Consider the following 23060-nt stretch of genomic DNA (forward strand, 5'->3'; position numbering starts at 1 on the left):
CCAAGCTGCCTCACCTGCAGTCCATGTATCTGTTCTGATGGTGGATGGTCAGACTGGTGAGCTTCCCCTGCAGTTCACCAAACCTCGGCTTAGCTGTCAGATTTGTGCACAGCAGCAAACCACACAGAACGTCTCTGATTGAGATGAGGGACAAAAGTAAGAAAACAATGAAATAATGACAAAAAAAACCTAGCAATTGTGAATTCAGAGTTTGATTTCAGGCTCTCTCAGCAGCATCCTCCATCAATCCAAGTTGTTTTTTTTAATTAACATTTTGTGTGTATGTGCTATTAAAATGTATTTTATGAGGCCACGTTGTTCACTCACTGCTTGTTGCACTGCATCCATCCCTGACCACTGGAGTCCGGGCCACAGTTTCCTTTCTCTGTGCCTTCCGAGTTCAGCTTTTCATAGCAGAACCTGTCAGCGGAGTCTGAGAGGAGAGAACAGAGTCCTTCACTTAATGCACTACAACACATGGTCTTGCTTCAAATGTTAAAAAGCTCCCTTCAGAAAATATAAAATATTCAGTGAATGACTTTAGCTTTTACCATGCAAGCTCTTGTGGCCATAACCAAATAGCACACCAAAAAAAAAAAAATCCTGTTTTAACCATCAGAAGGCCACGCTGCACAGAGAAATACAGCTCAATATCCAATCCAAACCTACTGTAGCCCCACAGAGTCCTGCACTGGCCATCTCTGGTCTTACAGCGACCTCCATAACAGCGACCCTGAGGAGTACGAGGGTGGAAATGATGGTGAAGAGAGGTAAGACATTTTATTAAATGTAACAAGAGAAGCAGTAACAAACACTTAGTAACAAGTAGCATGACTTTACCTGTCCAGCATCACACATGTAGCCATCCAGTTTGTGGACATTATGAGGACACTGCAAGAGAGAGAACATTATCTGTCTGTTGGGTTTCAGATGTCTGAATTTTTTTAAGCATCTTGACAAAAGGGAAACAGTTGTGTTCAGGCTTCTTTTACCTGGCTGGAGTCTCCTGTGCAGGTCTCAGGAATGTCACAGTCGTTAACAGCATCACGGCACGTCGCCCCTCTCAGCTCGTACTGTCAAAAAACGGAGAGAGATAAAGAAAGCAGGAGGCGAATTAGAGGTAAATAAGTAAGAGAGTAAGTGAGAGTAAAAGAGCCAATCAGGGCCTTAATAAAAAAAACCATCCAGTTAAAGTGGTGTTATGTATTAAAGCAGCTCACCTTGCAGTCCCTGCAGCAGAGCCCGTTGCTGCACATGGCATTGTGGGTAAGGGTACACTTCTTACAGCAGTTGGCTCCACTCCGTGCACACTCCTGTGGGTCAGAGAGGGTTTACAGTGCATCTGTAGCTGATGAGTGTCAAGGCTTTCCTGACATCCTGAAGTCACATAACTGACTACAATCCAACTACAGTCTGAGACAGTGCAAAGACCGAAGGGGTCTGGGCTAAATAATATAGTCCCCAGTAGAGTTCCCAGTTTAGCTGATTGTTAAATTAAAAGTGTTTCCTATAAATACAAAATGTATTTTAACATAAACTGTAGACTCTCCTCCGTGATACAGGGAAGGATAAAGATAACATTTGCAGTTCCATTTGAACTGAAATGTTCTGGACAGACACGAGAAGATGAGAGTGTGTCATTTTCATGAGCGTGACCACCTTTCACACTTTGCATACTATGCACAGCCTGCTGACGGGATGACAAACTGTTATGCAAAACCAGTTGTTAGTGTAAGTCTCAACTTTTCCAACCAGGCTTACGGCTGAATGGGTATTGTGTAAAATCAGTCCTTATACTCACTGTGTACAAAGACAAGCAGTCAGAAATTAGTTAATTCAAATGTACTGACCACCAGTGATCCACAGTCACATTCCTCTCCCAGCTCCACAAATCCATTCCCACACTCTGGTGGATCCAACAACTACAGGAAGAAAAGAAATCTATGTAAGGTAACTATAGAGTCAAACAACAGATTTCACCAGAAATGTCTATGAAAATTCATTTAAACCAATTTAACATTGGGTTTTTTTTTATTTGAATTACTTGGTGTGCGTTCAAAACTGAAAGTGTTCTACAAATGTGAAACAGGTCTTTAAAGTAAGCAGATGTGCTTTGATAGTTTATCATATAATTTAAAAAAACAAAGAGAAGAATTAAAGATAATAGCAGAAGCCTCAGTGTGAACTTTTACAGTGATGACCGACAATCTCTCACCTTGCTGGGCTTGTTGAAGAGACAGCTGCCTCCTCCCTGTTGGAGGAAGCGCAGGTACTCATCTATACTGCAGCGAGAGAACTTCCTGGGCAGGTAGTAACTAATTGGTACCAAAAAAAAAAAAAAAAAAAAAAAAAAAAAACACAGCACAGAAATCACTCACTGTTACATCTGCTTGGCAGAATTTGCAAAATTGCTCAAAAGTTGCTTCAAAAGTCAGAATAAAATACAATAACTCGTAGGCCCAAATTTTGTTAATATTTTCCCCAAATAAAGATGAGGTTGGGTACTTTTACAAGCTACATTTGATATTCTTTCTTTAAGTTTGTCGTTTCTTTGTAGATCACGGGCTGGATAGGAATATGTCCATCTTTGTTTCCACAGATTCCTGTTTTAGTTGAGAATTTAATGTACTACAGGTCACTGATTAATTTATTGTACATTAAGTGCATACCCTGTATCCTCCATGATACAGCCCAGCCATGGGTCTGGACACCTGCAGTCTCCTTGATACATGCACACACACACACAAACACACACACACAAAACATTTCTGTGGTAAAGACAGGTCGTGATGTACTACACACAACATTTTTTTGAGAAACTTTTCAAAATTCTGCTCTGAACTGCTGCGTTCTCACCACTTGAGGGAGACGTTAGTACAGCAGAGGTGGAGTGTTTTCTTGTTGATAAATTTAATCAACAATCAGCACGTTCTCAGTGAAAAATCAAATGAGTGCTGTATAATAGCTTTACACTACTTCAGTTTGGTAAAGGAATTTGTAAAAGACAGATTTTAGATATAACAGGACAATAAAATTTAGAATTTTATCTGAGACAACTTGAAGCTGTAAACTACTGAATATTGCAGGAAGGAATAATAATTAAAAAAAAACAGGAAAAAACTATAAGTAGTATGTTGGACACCAGTATTTAAAGTAAAAAGCTTGTATGGCCTATTTGGCTACACCTGTGTTTCTGAATCATGACACGAGAGATTGTCCTCCCATTAATACTTATGCAAGATCTCAACCAATGTCTGCAGTGTACGTTAGTCTTACCTGCAGCAGGTCGCTCTTTGTTTCTCAGCATGCCAATGTTCTGGCCAAGACTCTGACACAATGTGATGGCCATGGGGCCCACACTGCCAAACTGAAGACACACACATAAATCAAGTTAACGACAACAACTGGCCTGAATTAAAGACTCATGAGAACGATTCATTACTTCTATAAATACACATTTTTTATGAAGTTCATTGGACAAACACCATGTAGTAGCTGGTCTCTCTGATATATTACTATCCAGTGTGAGGGACACAAGTCTCACCTCATTGATGCCTCCACCCCTGGTGAGTGAGCAGATGCCCCCGATGTAGGCCGCCTCGCTGCGGCTGCTCATGAACGTCCTCCCACTGTGGTAAAGACAGGGAGACTGCTTTAATAAAAGGAGGAGGAGGAGGAGGAGAAGAAGAAGAAGGAAGTGGGGGAGGTAAAGGAGGTGGAAGAGAAGAAGAAGGAAGAGGGGAGGTAACGGAGGTGGAGGGGGAGAAGAAGAAGGAAGAGGGGAGGTAACGGAGGTGGAGGGGGAGAAGAAGAAGGAAGAGGGGAGGTAACGGAGGTGGAGGAGGAGAATGACGACACCAAGTAAAGTCAGAAGATTGAACCCACGAGAAGAGGTGAACAGTGTCACAGCGTTCCTTGATGCTCTCCTTCCTGTACTTCATGAAGTCGCGCAGGGTAAGCAAGGCGTCATCGCCCACAGAGACCCTGTTTTCAGAAGACCAGGTTTCCATGGCCACCAGGACGATGCGAGTGTTGAGCTGCTCCTTGTAGATCTGGACACATCAAAAAGGGAAATCACGAGCAAGAATTATGCAACAGAAAATTCATCTTTTGTCCTGTTGCCTGTTATTTTCCATCGTCCCTCAAAACACAAAAAAAAACAAAAAAAAAACTGATCACAACAGTCAAGTTGCCAAGTTGCTTCCATCCTAACCACTAAACCACTGTTTAACAAGCTGGTCACAGGCAAGTAGTTCAAACTTGAGGCCACTAGAATCAAATGTTTGTGAAGCTGTTCTGTAATTTCCTTTAACTTTTCTACTGTTGCTCATGTCTGTCCTTGCTTGTGTTTGTCATGTTGTTTGTCTTTGTTCTGTAGACCTGTAATTTGCTCTGCTTTTATTGCTGCTCATGTCTGTCTGTGCTATGTTTTACTGTAATTGACATGCCTTACATCGTGATTATTGTTTTGAACTTGTTTCTTGATTTTAGATTGACTTTAGGGTGCCAACTACACACCTGGCCAGGGACTATGGATGAAAATGAACCTTCTGGCTAACTCTGGCATATTTACAGTAATGTTTATTAATATGCACTGTGCCTGACAAATAAACTGAATAAATAAACAGAATAGAATAGAAACGATAAACAGAACAATAAACAAGATTGCAGCTTAAACATGCATGTGTGAAAGAGAATATTATAGTGATCAGAAATGCCAGATCAATTAAAATCTGAGTCTGAATGTCTGGTTGGTGGATAACAGCACTCAAATGGCCCCAAAACAGCTGAAAAATGAAATACAAATTCAGGGACAAAATTTGTGAAAAGACTTCTCGAACGATTTTGTTTTTAATAAACAAAATAATAAAATGTCCAGATGACATACAATTTTTGATTTAGGCCCATTTCTACATGAGAACAGAATAAGAATAAACTGCAAAAAAATGTTTCCTGAAAAAATTCAGATCTTCAGGGCTTAAGAGATTAAGATTTACAGATGGTTGAAACAGACTTCTTCTAAAGGAGACGCTGTAAGAAAGGGCTCTTCTCTAATCTGTTTAACCTTTGATTATGTGGAATAATGACAAAGAAAACTGCATCCTATTAGCAACGTCTGAATCCCCAGGTGGTTTCAAAGGAGTGGATGAGAGAGCTGGAATTGTTGTTGTTGTTACCATTGAGGATGATTTGGATAAAAATGAGAAAACTTTGAAAACTTTTTACATTTTTTGAGAACACTATCTAGGATCATAAATTTGGTTGGTTCTGAGTAACTCCAGCGCAGCAACTGAACAGCTAAACAGGTCTAACATTCACTCATTAATACAATGTTTAACAGTGTGAATTCAGTTAAATATTGCAGATAATGGAGACTATTGTATCTGTCTACTGACAGAGAGCCGACAGGGAGATGGCAAGCAGCAGTTGGTTGCCATGGAAATCAGCATCACTGTGTTTGTCCCCAGTCAGTGAAGGGTTTCCCATGCTAATGCTACTGTACAGCAAAGGGCACAAAGGAGTGAATTTTCTTGCACTTCATTTGGCTGTTTTGGAAGGTAAACACATCTGATCATACATACACAAAAAGGTAATATTATTTTATATCTCTCTCTCTCTCTCTCTCTCTCTAGAGAGAGAGAGAGAGAGAGAGAGAGAGAGAGAGAGAGAGAGAGAGAGAGAGAGAGAGAGAGAGAGAGATCTATTATTGTGCAGAGTTCATTTTGCAACAACTGCAGCAGATCATGAGATGTACATTTGTCAGCTGTCTCCAATGCTCTGATCAGATATGGGAAAGAAAGCTTTGATGTTCTTCATTGCAATAATCATTATTATTATACTAATTAAAAGGAGTTGTGTGCAAGAATTTGAAATACAAGATCAATGTTGAACTACTTTACTGGTAACTACCTCTATACTTAGTTAAGGTTTTCAGAATTGTTTCTCATGCTATTTTGCACTAATTCTTTTCATCTTAGATTGAAATGTATTGATTTGAATTAATAAAGATAAAAATAATAAACATAATCTAAATACGCAATAATCTTACTTGTGCCTACAATCTGATTTACCTGTAGGTTTTATAAAGGAACAGGGAGTGTAGTCATCATAAAATATAACCTGGCTGTCAAGTCATGAAACCTATATTTTAGACAATCAACCTTAGCAGCTAAATTTCCCTTCAACCTGCTTTAATTTTTATCCATTATTATGAGCAGATTTCAGAACAATCAAAGCAAACTGTAACTTTGATCAGCTCCCAAAGTGGGTGCCACAGCACCGAAGAGTGCTATAAGAATGTGCCAGGGACGTTGCAAAATTTGTTCTTTTCTGGTGCCTATTTAATAACATCTCACTACATACAGCTAACCGGGCAAAGTCCTTCCTCCCCATTTACAGTATGTTTATTGTGTTTCTTCTTTATATTGCACTGAAATTGATGTAACTCATGTTGAAACCAAAATAAAGATGGGGTAAAAGTAAAACTGGGCTTAATTTATATTAACTACATTTTTATACACCATTACATGTTTATTTATTTCTACATTTTCAAACATACCAAAATGGACAAAATAAGAACTGACCATTAAAATCATTTATATTAAAAGCCCCTGTTAAATGATGAGGATTCAAGAGCAAATAGCAAATATTTGCCATTTGTCAGGGTAATGTAACAGCTTGTGGCTTTTTGTGAATAAGGGAAGTTTCATCTGCAGGGAAAAGCTCTGAAATGTGGCAGCTTTCCTGGGTAAACTCAAGAGACTCCCCGCAATAGATCCACTATGAAGGAGTGCCATGGTTAAAAAGAATAGATGACAGGAAGAGGAAGCTCATAAGTCAACTCAACAGTATTTCAACTCACCGCATCGGCCATGTTCACCACCGCTTTGGCAAAGTTCTTCGTCTGAGTGGCCGACCGACGGAGCTGAACAAACTAACAAGAGGAGAAAAACACTGCATTACTGCCTTTCATTTTTGTTCCTGTACTGATTATAAAGTCTTATCAACAGAGCACCAACTGATTAAATCCTCATTTTAATGAGAGTCACGCTCACTTCTTATTATTGCCTTCATGCAGCAGTTACAGAGATAAAGTAAAAGAAAACACCTCGAAGCTTTCAGCTTCACACCTACCAGTTCGTGGTCGTTTACCACCATCAGCTCGATGTACTTGGTCTCAGTCTGGACGGTGCGCTGGCCTCGCCGCACCTGGAGGGGGCAAAAGAAATCCACACAGCCGTTTGAGTCCGCTGTCATAATCACCTTCACACAGGACAAACAGACACACACAAACCCAGCATGTGAAACCATTACCCACACTGTGAACACACACACACACACATGCTGATGCTGGTGAAACTCTAGTCTTTGTCCTTGAGAGGGCAACAACAACTTGGGAGAGCAACAATCTTTCGTTCATTAAGCAGAATATTTGCTTTGCATCTGAAAAAATAAATTGCAGCTTCTGTGTCCGATTACTTCAGGAGTCTAACAAAAAAAGAAAACTAAAGCGTGGGCTTTAAACACAAGGGCAAGAAACACAAGCAGTCAAACAATCATATAGGTTTTATACAACTCTCCTGGTTAGCCAAACTTATCTGGGAGAGAAAACAGCAGGCCAAGCATCTTTAGCGTCTAAAAGCGTTTTTCGTTAGACCGACCATGCCTGACAGAACCCACATCTTTCAAACTTCACACTCTCTGTTTGTGATGCAGTCTTTCTGTTAGAAATTTCTAGTCCAATCCCAATCCAAAAGTAATCAAGTAGCATCACTTGAGTAATTTTTACTTATCTTGGGATTCTATTTTCATTAGCATGAAAGCTGAGACAAGCTATCAGCATGTGTGTGGAAATTTGGCAGCATCTGACAGACTTCTCTGTAAAATATTAATTGTGTTTGCATATCTCAACTCTGACGTTTCCCTCACGTTGTGACACTTGCTGCAATGCACGCCAACATGTTCCTGGCAGGCCATCTGTGTGTGTACATGGAGGTGTGTGTTGGGACAAAGAGACTCATAGAGGCTGTCTGAAAACTGACTTGTCTTTTTGAGCGTCTCAGGCCTGCTGTAAAGACAGGCTTCTCCTCGTCAGACCACTCGTCTCCATCCTTCAGCTCGCCGTCTCCTTCATTGTGGCCGTCTGTCTGCCCCTCAGGCTCTGTGCTGTTCACGGAGCATCCTGGGAAACACACACACACACACACACACACACACACACACACACACACACACACACACACACACACACACACACAGAGTAAGTGAGAGTGAGAGAGAAAGGTGGCTAGTCATCAGTTCAGAGATGGATGTAAACATGTATTTTAGTCCGCTGATCTGCAGGAGAAATCAATATCACACAGCAAGCGGAGGAGAGAGGAGGAAAGGGGAAGAGTATAACTGACCAAATGGGAAGAGAGAGAGAGAGGGGTGAGGAGGCAGGGAGGGAGGGAGTGGGGAATGGCAGGAGTTGGGTAACAGGAAGGAGATGAATCCAAAGGGGCAGACGAGTGTCAGGGACAAAGAGGAGAAGCAGCCAAACAAGACGTTTAGCAAGGGTGAGGAGGGCAGTTGGACAATCTGAGGAGGACACTGTACACTGCAGTGTGTGTGTGTGTGTGTGTGTGTGTGTGTGTGTGTGTGTGAGTGAAAGAGAGAGAGCGAGAAAAGCAGCCAAAAACCAGACTTGCATTACAGAACATTTTATTATTCTAGATCATCCAATGTCATGGACGAGGCTGAACATGTCGGCTCCAAACGAGTAACGGCAAGCGGCCTTTGGGTTTATCAGTAAACAAGCTGCATCCTGCCAGGTTTCATCAATATCAAAATTTGATATCTGACTTAACTACAGCACCCACAAACAGGCTAATGAATGTGTCTTTTAACAGCAAAACACAGGCCAAATATGAATCACATCACAAAGTTTCATCAAAAACAAGTTTGAGATGTCATAAATTATTTGTATTGTAGCTGGATTTGGATTTAGAAATCAAACCTTTTAGTCGCAGAGGAAAGTAACTGTGTGGAGTTTCTGTGTAAGCCTGAGGGTGGTCCTACCTGGACAGGGAGGTGGAAAGAGGTTGATGTCCGGCATACGATACACAATGTGGTCAATCTGCTCCTGAAAGGTGTCAACAAACAGAGTGACAGACAGAGAGAAAGAGGATGGAGGAATTAGTCTTTTTTCTGAAGCTGAAAGGGTCTAAAAGGGGAAGGAAAGTTCTCTGATGTATAATTAATCAACCACTGGGCTGTCATAATGGCAATAACACTACTGGACACTGTGGTATACTTGAGCTGGGGATAAATACTTTATGAAAATGACCCATCTGAGATAGAGAGCCAAGGAGAGTGAGGGAGAGTGAGGGAGTTTGACTATGCGCTGGGAGGCCATTGATCCATCTCTCCAGTCTATGTAATTGAGCTGTACTTCGATTACTGTGGGCCTTAATGGAAAAAAAAGCTCAGCCGCTTCCACTCTAAACACTTTCGTCCTGCTAAAATCCAGTCCAAGTATTTCTGAAAGATCTAAAAAGCCTCTTAAACTATTTGTTTTGGTTGATTATTTAAAATTTCTACTCTCTCCCTCCTGTCTCTGTGAGATGCTGTCTCGCTCTGATATGAGACAGGAGAAGTGTTTCAGTGCATTGTGTATCAACGCAATACTTTCCATACAGCAACTCAGAGATAGAGTAACACTGTCTGGACTGGCGGTAAGTCGTGGAGAGATATGGAGACAGAGAGAGAAGGTGAGACTGTGAGACTCAACATATTTTGATGAGTTTGAATGATTGGTGCCAGTTTTGCGAGACCTTTTTCACATGACCTTGTTGCTGCCGTGGTTTGATGTCAAGAAACTACATACATGTGTGTTTATTAATAATCCAACTAGTTGATCCACTCCACTGGGTTTCTCCTCTTAAAGTCCTGACTCACCTCGCCACTGCCAACAGGTTCAATCCCGTATGAGAAATTCCCGTCAGAAAACATCCCCCTGAAACAAACAAAAGATAGTGGTATGTTAGATTATGCCTGGGGATGTTTGTGTCAGTCTGTGCTGTTGGGAGGTGGTTGATTGGATGGCAGCGAGGATAGGTAGTTTAGGAGTTTTTAGGGGAAATATTGTCAAGAAATCCATGGTTGCCAACTTCTAGTGGTATCCCCTTTTGTATTTTTTTTTTAATTTATTTTTTTCTTGACCTTACACACTCATATGAACATAATGATTCATAGCACGTATATGCACAATAGCATGATGTCTCTTTATAATTATCAAATACGTTTATATCTTTCAAGGGAAATTTTTTAGTTTGACCTCTACCAGCACATTTTTCATAAATGTAGAATGATTTTTTTTTATTTTGAGACCTTGCTGTATTATATGTATTTTGTTGTATAAGGAATAGCTCGAGTTTTGGGGAAATATACTTATTTGCTTTCTTGTCATGAGTTAGATGAGTGGATTGATACCACTCTCACCTTTCTACGGTAAATACAGCCAGCAGTCGGTTAGCTTAGCTTAACACAAAGACTGGAAACAGGGGGAAACAGCTATCCTGGACAATCTCATTTGTTGAATCCATACAAAAACTAAAGTGTTAAACAACAATTAGCCATTTTACGATGGGATATGTGCCTATTTCTTGGCTTTTTGTACGGATTAAACAAACCAAATATAACTTGTTAATTAGTGAGCTTTAGAGGTGCTGGCAGGCTAGCTGTTTCCCCCTGTTGCCAGTCTTTATGTTATGCTAAGCTAAGCTAAACTAAGCAGCTTTATGTGTAATTTTAAACTAAACTGATAAGGGGAAAACTGAGCTCACAAATGTGTTTTAGTGCCTTAGTTTTTTAGTAGTGTTTTACGTTGAGCAAATTTACAGCAAGTCTCAACATTTGAATCACATACAAACACCAGACTTTGGTCTTGATTTCAGGTGAAGTGACAACGTTTACTCAAAGTATTCAACTCACCGTAGGCCGTGGCAGGTTGACAGAGCAGCCCAGGAGCCCGGCAGCCCCCGCACACGCCCATGGTAGTAGCAATGCTCTCCTCCCTGGAAACGAATCATCGATTACAGTGAGACACTGAACCCTCCATCATCCAGTAACATGTTCACGTCAAATTTCAGAAAATGAAACCAACACTGTGTGTGTATGAACCGCTCGCTGTTGCTGATCTCCTGGCCCCTAAATACACACAGGGCAAGTATTTACCCTCACTCTGGGGCCTACAGCTGACCTAATGGGTCGACTGAAGGATATCAGTGACTGCAGCTGAGTTGAGTTTCACCAAGGAAAAGCTGTGTGCATACTGTTTATGTGTGTGCGTTTGAGTGATGGAGAGAGCAATTAAAGTGCAAAAAGGCCAGGGGTCAAATGGAAGAAACTTAGCGATGGACTCAGGTTTCAATGTACAGTAAAGTAAGTGTAAGTAAACAATGAATTAAATTAAGATTTTTACCCAAATAAAAGAATATAGCTTCACAGAGCTGCTAGCATGGCTGTAGACTCTTGTTACAATATGTTTGGCCTGACTCTTGGTATCTTATCTTTTTCTGATTTGTAATCTCTATCACTGAATTTGTTGTCCAATACTGTTTCACTGTTGCTTCCAGTACAGACTTTAAATACCAATTCCTTGTCTTCAACCATTAAAGGAAGTGTGTTTAGGTAGCAGCATAGCTGTGCACCTACACGCATAGTGAGGGAAGAAGAGTAACCATAAAATTTTAGTGGTTGTGAATGGACAATAACCTGTAAGTGAAGCATTTTATTTTCAAAACAGAGGGTAGTCAGCTGTCTGTTTATGAGAGAAATTAATGTCCATATACTACTGACTGTATTACTTGTATTAGGGATACATGACTCCCAGGACAAATGACTCCCCCAAAAAGCTACAGAGGGCTTGATACAACTGTTTTGAAAAGCTGACCTGTAAGCTTGACTAGTAAATTCACTTTGGCATGTAAAATCGGTGAAGTGCCCCCTTTAATATAAGATAAAATGACTTCGTCAGTGTGTGTGCCAATTACAGCTGATACTTTCAGTTTGGCAGAGCTGCTGTAAGGTATTAACTGTGCACTCTGCTTCCAGATACCTTCACCTGATTATTCATAATCCCCTGAAAGGCTCCAATTAGATGATCATGTTTTGAATATAGTGTTTCCACGCTGCCTCTCACAGTACAGGAATGATCAGATTACGACAATCGGAGAGGAGACTTGCCACTGTCACTCAAGCAGCACGTGCATGTGTTTAAATGTGTGAGCAAGCAAAAGTTGTTGAGAAGAAAATAAACTGTGTATTTTTTTCCTGAATTACACTCAGGAGAGGACTTTTTTTTATAATAAAGCAGGCTTCATCTAAATGGCTGGAGATTACAGTAACAGCTACTTGGATCTACGGAGTATGTGAACGCATGTGTGTGTGTGTGTGTGTGTGTGTGTGTGTGTGTGTGTGTGTGAAAGAGAGGGTCAGTTTCAGGTGTTTGTAATGAACCCCAATAAGTCATGTCTGCCACCTGAGCCTGCTGTTGTCTGGCACGGCTGATATATCCAAAAGAAAAGAGGCATCATGGAGCTGCTGTTCTTTATGCTTGGTCAACCTTTACTCTGAGCTGCAACTCAAACCTGAAAAATCTCTCAAGTATTAACTCACAAAAAATGATTTCCAATTACAAATAAGACTTCAGCACCACTAATTTAATAACAATAAGCTGTTTCTGTGCATTAACTGGCTTGATCTCTGGATCTCAAATGGTCTACTGTTCACAAACTATCCTCCCTAAATCACACATAGTCAGCCAGGTTCCTATTGATGAGCAATCAATGGCTGACCTGGTGGTCTGTCAACTACGGCATTTTGATCTGATGATGGCGCTAGATGAAAAGTTAAGGGATCACCAAAGTCAGTAGGATTCATCCTCTGGGGACCATGAATGTCTGTACAAAATGTCATGGCAATACATCCAACAGTTGTTGAGATATTTCAGTGATCTGTGATGAGTGACCGACTGCCTGACACTGGCATCACTACAGCAAATGATTATTAATAGCTAATCAGCTAATAATTATTAGCCTCTAGCATGGCTAATAATTAGTAGTAGCTTAATTAAGTCTACTACTGTGAAAATTTGAAGTTAAGTTTTACATCAAAAATGTTACATCACTTTATCATTTCAGGCATCAGTTCAAAGCTATGGAACCACATAGAGTCTGACGATTTACAAAAATAATAACCATTTAAATTTAGTCCCAGTATTTTTCATAGAGCTTATTTAGATTCAGTGTCATTTCATCTTTTGAGGAAGAAAAAGACTTTAATCATTCATACCGAATAGTGAGACAGCCTGCAGCACTTAGTCCGGGGCAAGATAATAAATAAATAAAAGGTAGGATTACAAGGCTAAATGGAGGAAATCAAATTGCCTAACACAGCAGACACACACTGACTTTGAGGGACTGAGTGCGCTTTTCAGAGGAGATGTATGCGCTTCAAATAATGGCCACTCACACACGCAAGTAAACCATGTTGGATAAGAAACTGGATTAATCGTGAAATATCATCAGTGCTAGCAGAACAGGGACAGGTAAGCAGAACACACAGAAGTGAGTGACTATAGGAATGAAATAAAAACTGCTTGCACACACAAATGGAGGCAAATAAACAGTTACGTCCCGCAGAGACAAGAGGATTCAATTTGACATTATAAACTCTAACTGAATTAGAAAAGCTGGAGTTTACTCCATGTGGACTTTTCCTCAGCATTGTTGAGCCGAGAGGAGCGGAGGAAAGGTAATGAAACAATAGGAGCTAATGTAAGTGAAAGGAAGACATGATAGAACAAAAGCATCAGTTAGGAATATTAGACTTCCTCAGTGAGTAAGAGATGCATGTTTATTCCCAAATCAGTTTTTCCTTTTTTCTCTACAAGCTCATTTGCTATTTCCGAGTTTATCAATGGTTATTTGTTTCTTCCAAATATACCAAATAGTTTATTTTGACAGACCAAACATCAGTCTTTAACAATCTTTAAAAAAGGTCTAGAGTGTAGGATTTAGTGGCATCTAGCGATGAGGTTGCAGATTACAACCAACTGAATACCGCTCGCCTCGCCCTCCCCTTTCAAGCGTGTAGGAGAATCTATCATGAAAGGCCCACTCTAAAGCCAGTGTTTGGTTTGTCCGCTCTGGGCTTCTATCAGTGCATTAGTCTGTAAATAATATGATTGGTACTGAGCTGAAGCTCTGTTTCAATCAGGAGAGTCAGGAATAAAAATTTAAAAATGGATGTTTTGCCCATTGACATCTTCTATGTTTTCAACCAATCACAATATACAAGGAGTTTGTTGGTGCTCAAGTTCAAAGAGCACTCAAAGCAGACTTTGAAATTTTAGAAAATAAAAAATAAAAATCTGCTGATTGTCAGAAATCAAAGAAGCAAGTATTCAGCAGGACACTGACACATATATAAAACAGCTCCTTTCAATTCCATCCTCCTCCCTAACTCAATTCCTCTTTTAGGCGTATCATTGAGATTCAATCCGAACGAGCCAGTCACCAGTTCAATGCAATTGCATAGATCCACAAGGACCAATAAAAAAAGGTGCCACACAAAGGCAGGAGCAATTTATTGGCACTTCAATAAAACTAACTAAATCAAGATGGAGATGGTGGTGGTGGGGGAAGGGGCGGCATACACCGGGTTCTTAGTCCTGCATGCAGAAAAGGAAATGTTGATATAAGTAATTTGTGCAGTCTATTGTGTAATTTCTCCATAGATGCGTGTAGGTGTTTGCATGTGTATCAGAAAAATTGCAGGTATTTACAAAAGTTTAGTTCATGTGGCAGTTCAGACATACAAATATAATATATAATGTTAACTGACATCTGCAAACCATTTCATGGTCATGGGATAAATGGTTTTAAATGTGCAACATCCAGGCCAATCAGAAACAACTGTTCATCCCAACAACTGGATGCCGATAAATAGCCATTCAGACATAACTACTTAAATTCAAGATTTAAAAAGAAAAACAGACTGAATAAAATGTTTTCCCCATTAACATTTCCCTTCTACTGATTTTAATAACTAAAGACTAATCCTACCATATTTATCATGTCATCCCTATTCTTTATAGACATCTGTATGGTTTCTGACAACATGTGATTACCCCATGGTGCCCCAAGGATCCATTCTTGGGCTTCTATTATTTCTAACTTATTTAAGTGATTTTCCAAACATGCCCAGTAATATCGTCCACGTTATTTTTGTCATTTATTTGATTTGTGCAAAGAAACCTATAACTCAATGATTGTGACGACATTACACATCTGGTTCCAAAGGTCAGGGAAGAGGGTGGTTGTAAGATTTGGTTTAGTTGGTTCTGGAAATGGACATGATTTGAATTCCCCTCACAACACAACTAAATAGATCCACGCTGCTGCTGCTGCTGCTGCTGCTGACTGCTGGTACCCATGGCAACCATCTACTGATTGGTCAGGTGGTCTTTGGCAGAGAAAAAGAGAGCGAAAGAGAGACAGAGAGATAGTGAGAAAGGGACAGAAAGAGGGAGAGACAGAGACTGAAATAAAACAGAAGATACAAACAGAAAGAGACTGTCTCCGAGATGGTGTTGAGAGTCAAGCTGTCTGCACTAACTGCCTGTCTCTGAGACTGTGTAAACACACTTGACTCACAGCATTACTATAGAGCAGTTTGCTCAGATGTATAATGCATGACAGAGAGGACAATGTCAACAGTTCAATCACCAGTTCATGTGCAGCTGGAAAGCTGTTGCACATATTTCCAAAGATTCAACATAATGTGTAGAAGAAACCAGAGTATGCAGCAAAACACATCAGCTAACGTCAGCTAATACACACCTGAAGATATTCATAGCCATTTACACTAGCCTCTAGACATTTCATTCTATGAATTTCTGACTGAAAGGCAAGATAAACAACTACTGCTGCTATTGGTTATTGATTCTGTTCAATTTCACTCAGGGGGAAAACACCCATTGCTACACTGTTGTAGGCATTGGCACAAAATCAATTTCTATCAAATTGGCTGTGACAGAAAGCTAACTCATTGCCTTCTAGCAAATTCTGATAGAAATGAGGATGCCAACATTTGTCAAGAGTTTATTAAAGGAATAGTTTGACATTTTTGGCAATATGCTCTATCGTTGTCTTGTCAAGAGTTAGGTGAGAAAATCGATACATGTCTCATGTCTGTACAGTAAATATGAAGCTACAACCAGCAGCTGGTCAGCTTAACTTAGCATTAAGACTGTAAACCAGGGGAAACAGCTAGCCTGGCTCTGTCCAAAGGTACAAAATCCACTAAACCCAGCACTGCTCCCAACGAAGAAATAGTTTGACATACACCCCTGTAAAACCACCACTTGTTTTTTGTACAGATTAAAGAAACAAGATAAAATGTGTTAATTTGTGAGGTGGTTTTAGGTAGATTTTGATACTAAGTGTTAAGACTGAACCAGGCTAGCTATTAACCACTGTTTCCTAGTAATGAGCCGACTACTTTAAGTGAATGATGGGAACCGGCACTTTTGAAATATTTTTTGTTTTAGGCCTATATCATACAAATTAAATTTAAATATACTGTATGTGTCTGTATGGAGTTGTGTAGTTATTTATTAACCATTAGTAGGGTGTTATTCTTGACATATCCCACTTTTTAAACCATCAATATGACAAAATATTTCTATGTATTGCAGATGAAGAACGTTGCATATTTATTTCTTGCAACAAATAAGAAAGTAACTTAGGCAGTGACCAGCAGAAGTGGTACTAAATGAAGAGCCGTTTGGGAGCCGAAAGAGCTGGCTCTCAGAAAGGAACGAAACCATAAGAGCCGACTCCCTTCAAAGAGCCGTAATTCCAATCACTACTGTTTCCAGACTTTATGTTAGGCTAAGCTAACTGGCTGCTAGCTGTAGCGTTATATTTACTGTACAAACATGAGAGTGGTATCAATCCTCCCATCTAACTCAGCAAGAAAGCAAACAACCATATTTACCAAAATGCCAAACTATCTCTATGAGATAGACTTACCATATTCTGTGACAGTTGCCCATCCTCGTCATAGTGACGCTCCACATAGTCTGTAGACAGGAGGTTGCTGGAGAGAAGAGGAAGAAAAAAGCGAGAACAATAATCTTTCTAACATTTAGTTTCAACCTGAATTCAAAATTTCTGTGATTGTTTGAAAAGGCAACTGTATACTGTAGCACTGTATACTGTAGGATTATTAGAGGCATTATGGGTCATAATTCTGGAGTGTGATTTAACAGAATACTAAACAGCATCAAACATTAGGACTTGCGCGAGTCTAGATCAACAAATGGTTAATTCATAAGTAAAACCAAAATGTGTGAAGATTCATTTATTCAAAGTGCTTAGAAAGCCAGTGAAAGGTATTACATAAATGCAGTCCATTCGAGCAAAATGTGAGTCGAGTGAGAAGAGGGGAAGTATACATTTACGGTGTCGTTTAGCCCGCAGCCAATCCGTTTAATGCCAACACACACAGGACATACAGTACAATAGTGTAGGTGGGCAGGATAGACGAATGAAGAAAGATAGGCAGTAAGCGTGCGCATGCGAGTAAGGACATGTCAGTGACTGCTGTAAACAAACTATTAAACATTGTTTTGTGCCTCTGTGGTGTGGCTGTGTGAACGCTTTGCAGGCATGTGTTGACTTACTGGTTGAGTTCCAGGTCAAGGATGAAGGATGCGCCGAAGGCCTCCACCAAGAAGCTGCTCTGGGCCAGATGGACAGGCTGAGGGAGGGATGCAGGGAGGACAAGTTGGGAGAAGGAGGTGTAAGAGATAGATAAGAGAAAAAAAAAGGGGGACTGAGATTTACATTAGCATTTTATTAAATTTATTGAGATACTAATTTAAGTAGCAAGAAAAACCCAAGTCAATTTTAAGTTACTTAATTTATAAAGCCCAATTCACAAATTTGTCTCAGAGGGCTTTGCAAATCAGTACACACCCGCTATCCTTAGACCTTCAATTCAGATAAGAAAAAACCTTTAACTGGAAAAAAGGGGGCAAAACAACAGGAAGAGCAACAGGAGAGGGATCCCTCTTCCAGGACGAACACATACAGGTGCATCATGTACAGACTAGACAGAAGTAGCAGAACTCAAATTACAATGTCTATATCGCTCTAAGTCAAGGTCATGCATTGATTTTTGTGCTTTGGTTCCTAGTTTATGTCTCATGGCTCTGCCTGCAAGGAGGGGAAGTACACTGGTGGATAAGACTTCCAGTTATGTGTGGTAGAACATAAACTAAGTATAAATAAGTACTTAGACACATAAAACTTACTTTTAGATTAATAAATCATGCATCTCTAATTCATATCCCTGCATGGTGTTGGTCCTAGACACTAACTCAAACAAATGACTCAGTATTTCATGCTTTCAGGAAACTGTGAATAAGATTTTGAGAAAAAATGTGACAGAATATGATAAAGAGTGAGTGGAGGAGGGAAGATGATTTATGAATGTTCAATATGAAGTCATTTAGCAATGTGCAAGGAGACAGAAGCAACAAAGACTCAGATAATAAAGGGACGTCCTCCTCCAGTAACCTCTCCCTGAAGGCCTGAAGCCTCATCCATCCCAGAGGCTTTTTGAATAAAACTGGGTGTTGGGCCTCATCAGCTCTGTCTACCCTTGCGCCAAGGTGACTTCCATCCACAATATAAGACAGAGCTCTGCGGCGGTTCCCATCAGTACTTACTGGCCAGCTGCAAGGCAGGTCTCATTAGTATTACCATGCACTCTCTGCGAACCACTTAGTATCATTCCAAACCTCCACTGGGTCCATATTACTGTACAATAAAAAAGTGGTGCCTGTGAGCAGAGATAAGAAAACTGCATCAGACTGTGAAGATTTTTTATTGTATTGTAATTTTCATTTTAAACGTCAAATCATTTACGATGGGCAGTTTAAAAGGATAAAACATTGATAGATTAATAAAATCAAAACAGGCTAATTAACCAAAAGTTGAAGCCCTGCTTGTTTTGAGAAAGACATTGACCTTAATCTTAGTTTGCAGTTACACTTCCTGTTAAATGAGCAACAGTGTGATCATCTTCATTACCAGCCGCGACAGCATGGCTGGTATTGTTTTCACCTTGTGAGTTTGTGTGTGTCTGTGTGTGTCATCATGGCAAAATGTGGTCCTGGAGACACCTACTGTAACGGGAACTACCACAGTAGTTGACGGTTTTGAGTGCTTTGCCGGGTATTTATAAGTCTGTCTGTGGACAGATTTTGTCAACGCGATAGTGTCACAACCAATGTAACTTCAGCTTATTGTATCTCTCAGTTGAAAGAACCACTCAGAAAACCTGCATTAATTAAATTTTTTTTAAATGGCCTTTTAAAGTTGCGATGGTGAACTTGTTAGCAACTAGTTACCTATTTACACGTCGAGAGGGACACAGAACAACATTAGCATTCCTTTGGAGTCATATTTGTGGAAACCTGACAAATGTACATCCAATATTCACTCTACTTTTAGCTCTAGTTTGGTCTCCATCAACTCCCGAGGGAAATATGTGGCTCTTTAGCATCTAAATGCTCCACTATGTTGATCAGCTAGTTACTAACATTGTCTGCTGTTTGGTGCTGAGCAGGTGGAGTACAGTCAGTTTATCAGAGCTGTTCCAATGAAAACAGCTTCCTGCTGTTAGAAATGATGATAGCGTTGAGAGTGAATCAAAACAGTAAAGTTGCGGGTCGTAAAAACAAAACAATAAGCTAAAAGACGCTGAAATGCTCTGTTGAGTGGAGTCGGGTGAAGATTAGCTTTGGGTTCGTCAGTACCAGCGACACCTTAACATTGTCATTTGAGCGATTGCTAATATAAATATACTGATTATAGCAGCTTTCAGTCCAGCAAAAAGTACTGTCTTTTTATTGGATTTTGAAAAACCACTGACACTTTGATGAACATTTAATAAATAAAAAAAAACCTATATCAACATAACACAACCCTGAAAGTGATGGTTGAGGTTCTAAGGTTCTTTTGAACCAAAATACTTCCTAAATTGCCAGCTTTCAAATTCGGACTCTGCTGGTTCTACCTCACATCTAAATTCACATTCTGCAGCACTCAGACTTCTCCACGGAAAACCACGGCACTCATCTTCCAGAGGGCTCCTACAGTCTCAGAATAAAAGAGATAATGATACGCAGAGGGTAGCTCAAGGTCAGACCTGTGTCATATCCACTGACCGGCCAGCCGCTGACTGACAAGACAGTGTTCATAGTGAAGGTAACAAGAGAGAGAACAAGTAGAGGTGTGAAATATTATCTAATGAACTGGGCTGAGTTTTTTCTTCTGTTGGGGGTCACAGGGTTGGGTAGGAGTGAGTGACACATGTCCTCAAGAGAGACGACAAACAGGGGTGAATCAGGTCCTGGCAGAGGTTGTTTTAGAAATCAGCTGTCTTTTCCTCTGTTTTCCTTTTTCAACTCATTTATTTATCTATTTATTTATTATGTAATTTATTTTTTTCCCCATTGTAATCTCCTAGATATTTTTTGTTTTATTTTAGGTTATAGGGGTATGATGTTGGAAAAATGGAGGCACACTGTACCATGTGGAGATACAGTATAGCCACATATAAACATATCCTGTATCGTCTAACTAAGGATTTAGTAAAAGCAATAAAAACTTGATCACAGATTTAAAATTATAACTAAAACATGAACATTTAAAATGGAACTTCTGTCCAGCATGAATAGAAGGGTGTAAAAAGAGGGATATATCTCAGTAACATCCTCAAATCTGTCATTAAAATGTGTAAACTGACACTTTTTCTATATTCTATGCATTTCAACTCCTTCTTTGTTTAATAGATTTTAAGTTTCTCTGATGGGAGAAGGATGGTGGCATAGTTAGAGGTTAGACAGCTGAATGCGATCTCTTCTCATGTCATCTCATTTTCTTTGGAGGAACTCAGCAATTCTTCACGGGATGAATGAACCTGCTCCCATAATCAAGGTCAGTCCTACACATTCCTGAAGCAGGAATGAAGCCCATTTACTGCGGAGACCTTGATCACAATTTGATCTCAACAACTACTGTATAGAGTATCTAGATGTGTGCTCAGCTCTGGTAGTTTGGGGGATGGATGTAAAAAAGGTCACAGGTGCAGACAAAACTCACCTGCACCCCGGCTGTGTAGTTCTTGACCCGGGTGTCCAGGCGGCTGTGGAGCAGCTCCTCCTGGGAGTGGATCTGTTGCAGGAGCCGCTTGGGCCGAACAACCTCCTCTGCAGGCGGCAGCTTTCCCTCCAGACTCACCCATTCCCTCAGACCTGCAGAGGACACACGAGGCGGCTCAGTGCACAGGCAGGGTGAGAGATAAGGTGTATGGAGCTCTAACTGTAAAGTTGTGATGTTAAATGTCTTCAGTCCTCTTATGGGATTAAACAGCTGATGGTGAGCTGCTTGTTGACACCGATACAACAATTACACGGTCCTTGTTATTAGAGGGCGCAGGTTAAGTGGATGCAATAAAAGACAAAAACTCTTAATTTATTACTGAGCATAGGTTGCTTGTAGTAAACTAAATCATTAGGTAAAAGCAAAGCCTCTTACCTGTCACGGCGCACCGTGCACACACTGCAGCGAACAGCAGGCATCTCACAGCGAGCATGATGCTCACATAGTCCTAGTGATTTCCTCGGTGCAGCGCCGTTAAATGAACTGAAAAGAGGCGTGAGCGGAGCTGCAGCAGGACTGTTGTTGACAGCGCAGACAAACACGACAGCGGGGTTACTTTCAAACGCGGCGCCCGCATCTCTCACCTCCCTCTCCGCCTCTGGGCGAGTTAAAAGCACGGCTCCAGCAGCATGGGGTGTGTGTGTGTGTCGGTCACCGAGCTCCGCGGGGCGATAACACACTCGTTTTTCGGCCTCAACGTTACTGGGTTCGCTTGAAGCAATGAGGATGCGCGAGGAGCCCTGAAACAAGGAGCACGTGGGGCTTAACGGGCCCACCCACGCTCTTTGATGAGACCTGATGGGCCAAATCTCGGGTCCGGAGACCCAAGGGTAAGACCTGACTGTAGGCTACACCAAATAAACAACTATAAATCATAAAATATAGTATTTCTTTCAGCATGAGCATTCGTGTTCATTTAATTTCTAATTATAATTCACTTAAATGCATCTGCTTTGGCGCTTTAACCTGCATTTTCTCTTCAATAGTCTAACAATGGGCTTCTAAGCATGTTTTGCTGCCTCAGATTCATATATGCAAACCTGTTCACAGTATATTAGTGGCTAACTAAAGATCAGTGGTTTGGATCCCAGGATAAAATGTAAGGGCCACAAGATTGGGATTGGGATACAAAAAGAAAGAAAAATATTTCTGTTACACTATACTAACCCCAAAACTAACCGTTTTTGACTTTACTCAGATTTTTGTTCGTGTTTTGAAATATAGGGTACTTTAGGTCTTCAGGCGCCTAAAAATTCTTTAAATTAATCTGATCGGAGAAGGAAAAATCACACAGATGTAAAACCTGTGATCTTCTGCAATTTTGGGATTTCAGGGTACATTAAAGAACTTACTCTGCACTGAATGTCTGAAATTTAAAATATATAATACTTTTATTCTAATTAGTGTACTTTTTATATTGAGATTGAACTTTCATTCTTGACCTTGGAAACAGCAGTTGACAAACTTTCAATCCCAACTTTTAAGCAAACATGGATGAGCAGTAGTTCTTAAAGAGCTTTGCATATTCATTGCATATACAGTGTTCACAGAGAGCTGTTAAAACTGAAAGTCTAATGTTATAGCTTCCTGCCCTCATTACAACCTTTGGAAACACATTTTAGTCTTCTATATATTACATTTAAATATATAACTAACTAATAATAAAACATGACTACAATCCATCAACCCCACAAAATATCTTGTGAAATGGGAGTCTGTGGATGGTAGTACTTTGACCAGAACATTTGAGCTTTCTATCTCACTTGAACTTGAACC

At 40.3% G+C, this 23060-nt stretch overlaps 1 protein-coding gene across 6 annotated transcripts in view; it reads right to left on the bottom strand.

Moving 5' to 3' along the window:
* adam11 (ADAM metallopeptidase domain 11) overlaps positions 1 to 22065 on the bottom strand; it is a 28890-nt gene extending 6825 nt beyond the window's left edge. For 4 of the 6 annotated variants that reach the window (XM_044177635.1, XM_044177631.1, XM_044177633.1 and 1 more), the window contains exons 1-22: positions 21660 to 22064; positions 21225 to 21376; positions 17735 to 17811; positions 17082 to 17148; positions 10975 to 11057; positions 9940 to 9997; positions 9061 to 9124; positions 8043 to 8182; positions 7135 to 7209; positions 6863 to 6934; positions 3886 to 4052; positions 3545 to 3629; positions 3277 to 3367; positions 2670 to 2721; positions 2216 to 2315; positions 1851 to 1922; positions 1221 to 1313; positions 993 to 1073; positions 841 to 891; positions 670 to 733; positions 328 to 433; positions 15 to 134 (exon numbers count right to left, since the gene is read on the bottom strand). In XM_044177635.1, the coding sequence (XP_044033570.1) occupies positions 15 to 134; positions 328 to 433; positions 670 to 733; positions 841 to 891; positions 993 to 1073; positions 1221 to 1313; positions 1851 to 1922; positions 2216 to 2315; positions 2670 to 2721; positions 3277 to 3367; positions 3545 to 3629; positions 3886 to 4052; positions 6863 to 6934; positions 7135 to 7209; positions 8043 to 8182; positions 9061 to 9124; positions 9940 to 9997; positions 10975 to 11057; positions 17082 to 17148; positions 17735 to 17811; positions 21225 to 21376; positions 21660 to 21717 (1928 nt within the window). In that variant the 5' untranslated portion in view covers positions 21718 to 22064. Of the gene's footprint in view, positions 1 to 14; positions 135 to 327; positions 434 to 669; positions 734 to 840; positions 892 to 992; positions 1074 to 1220; positions 1314 to 1850; positions 1923 to 2215; positions 2316 to 2669; positions 2722 to 3276; positions 3368 to 3544; positions 3630 to 3885; positions 4053 to 6862; positions 6935 to 7134; positions 7210 to 8042; positions 8183 to 9060; positions 9125 to 9939; positions 9998 to 10974; positions 11058 to 17081; positions 17149 to 17734; positions 17812 to 21224; positions 21377 to 21659 lie in introns of all 6 variants that reach the window. The other 2 variants (XM_044177630.1, XM_044177632.1) reach the window with 2 other exon arrangements.
* Between the last annotated feature and the right edge of the window lie 995 nt (positions 22066 to 23060).

The sequence above is a fragment of the Siniperca chuatsi genome, linkage group LG20 (assembly GCF_020085105.1).
Source record: "Siniperca chuatsi isolate FFG_IHB_CAS linkage group LG20, ASM2008510v1, whole genome shotgun sequence".
Taxonomy (NCBI): Eukaryota; Metazoa; Chordata; class Actinopteri; order Centrarchiformes; family Sinipercidae; genus Siniperca; species Siniperca chuatsi.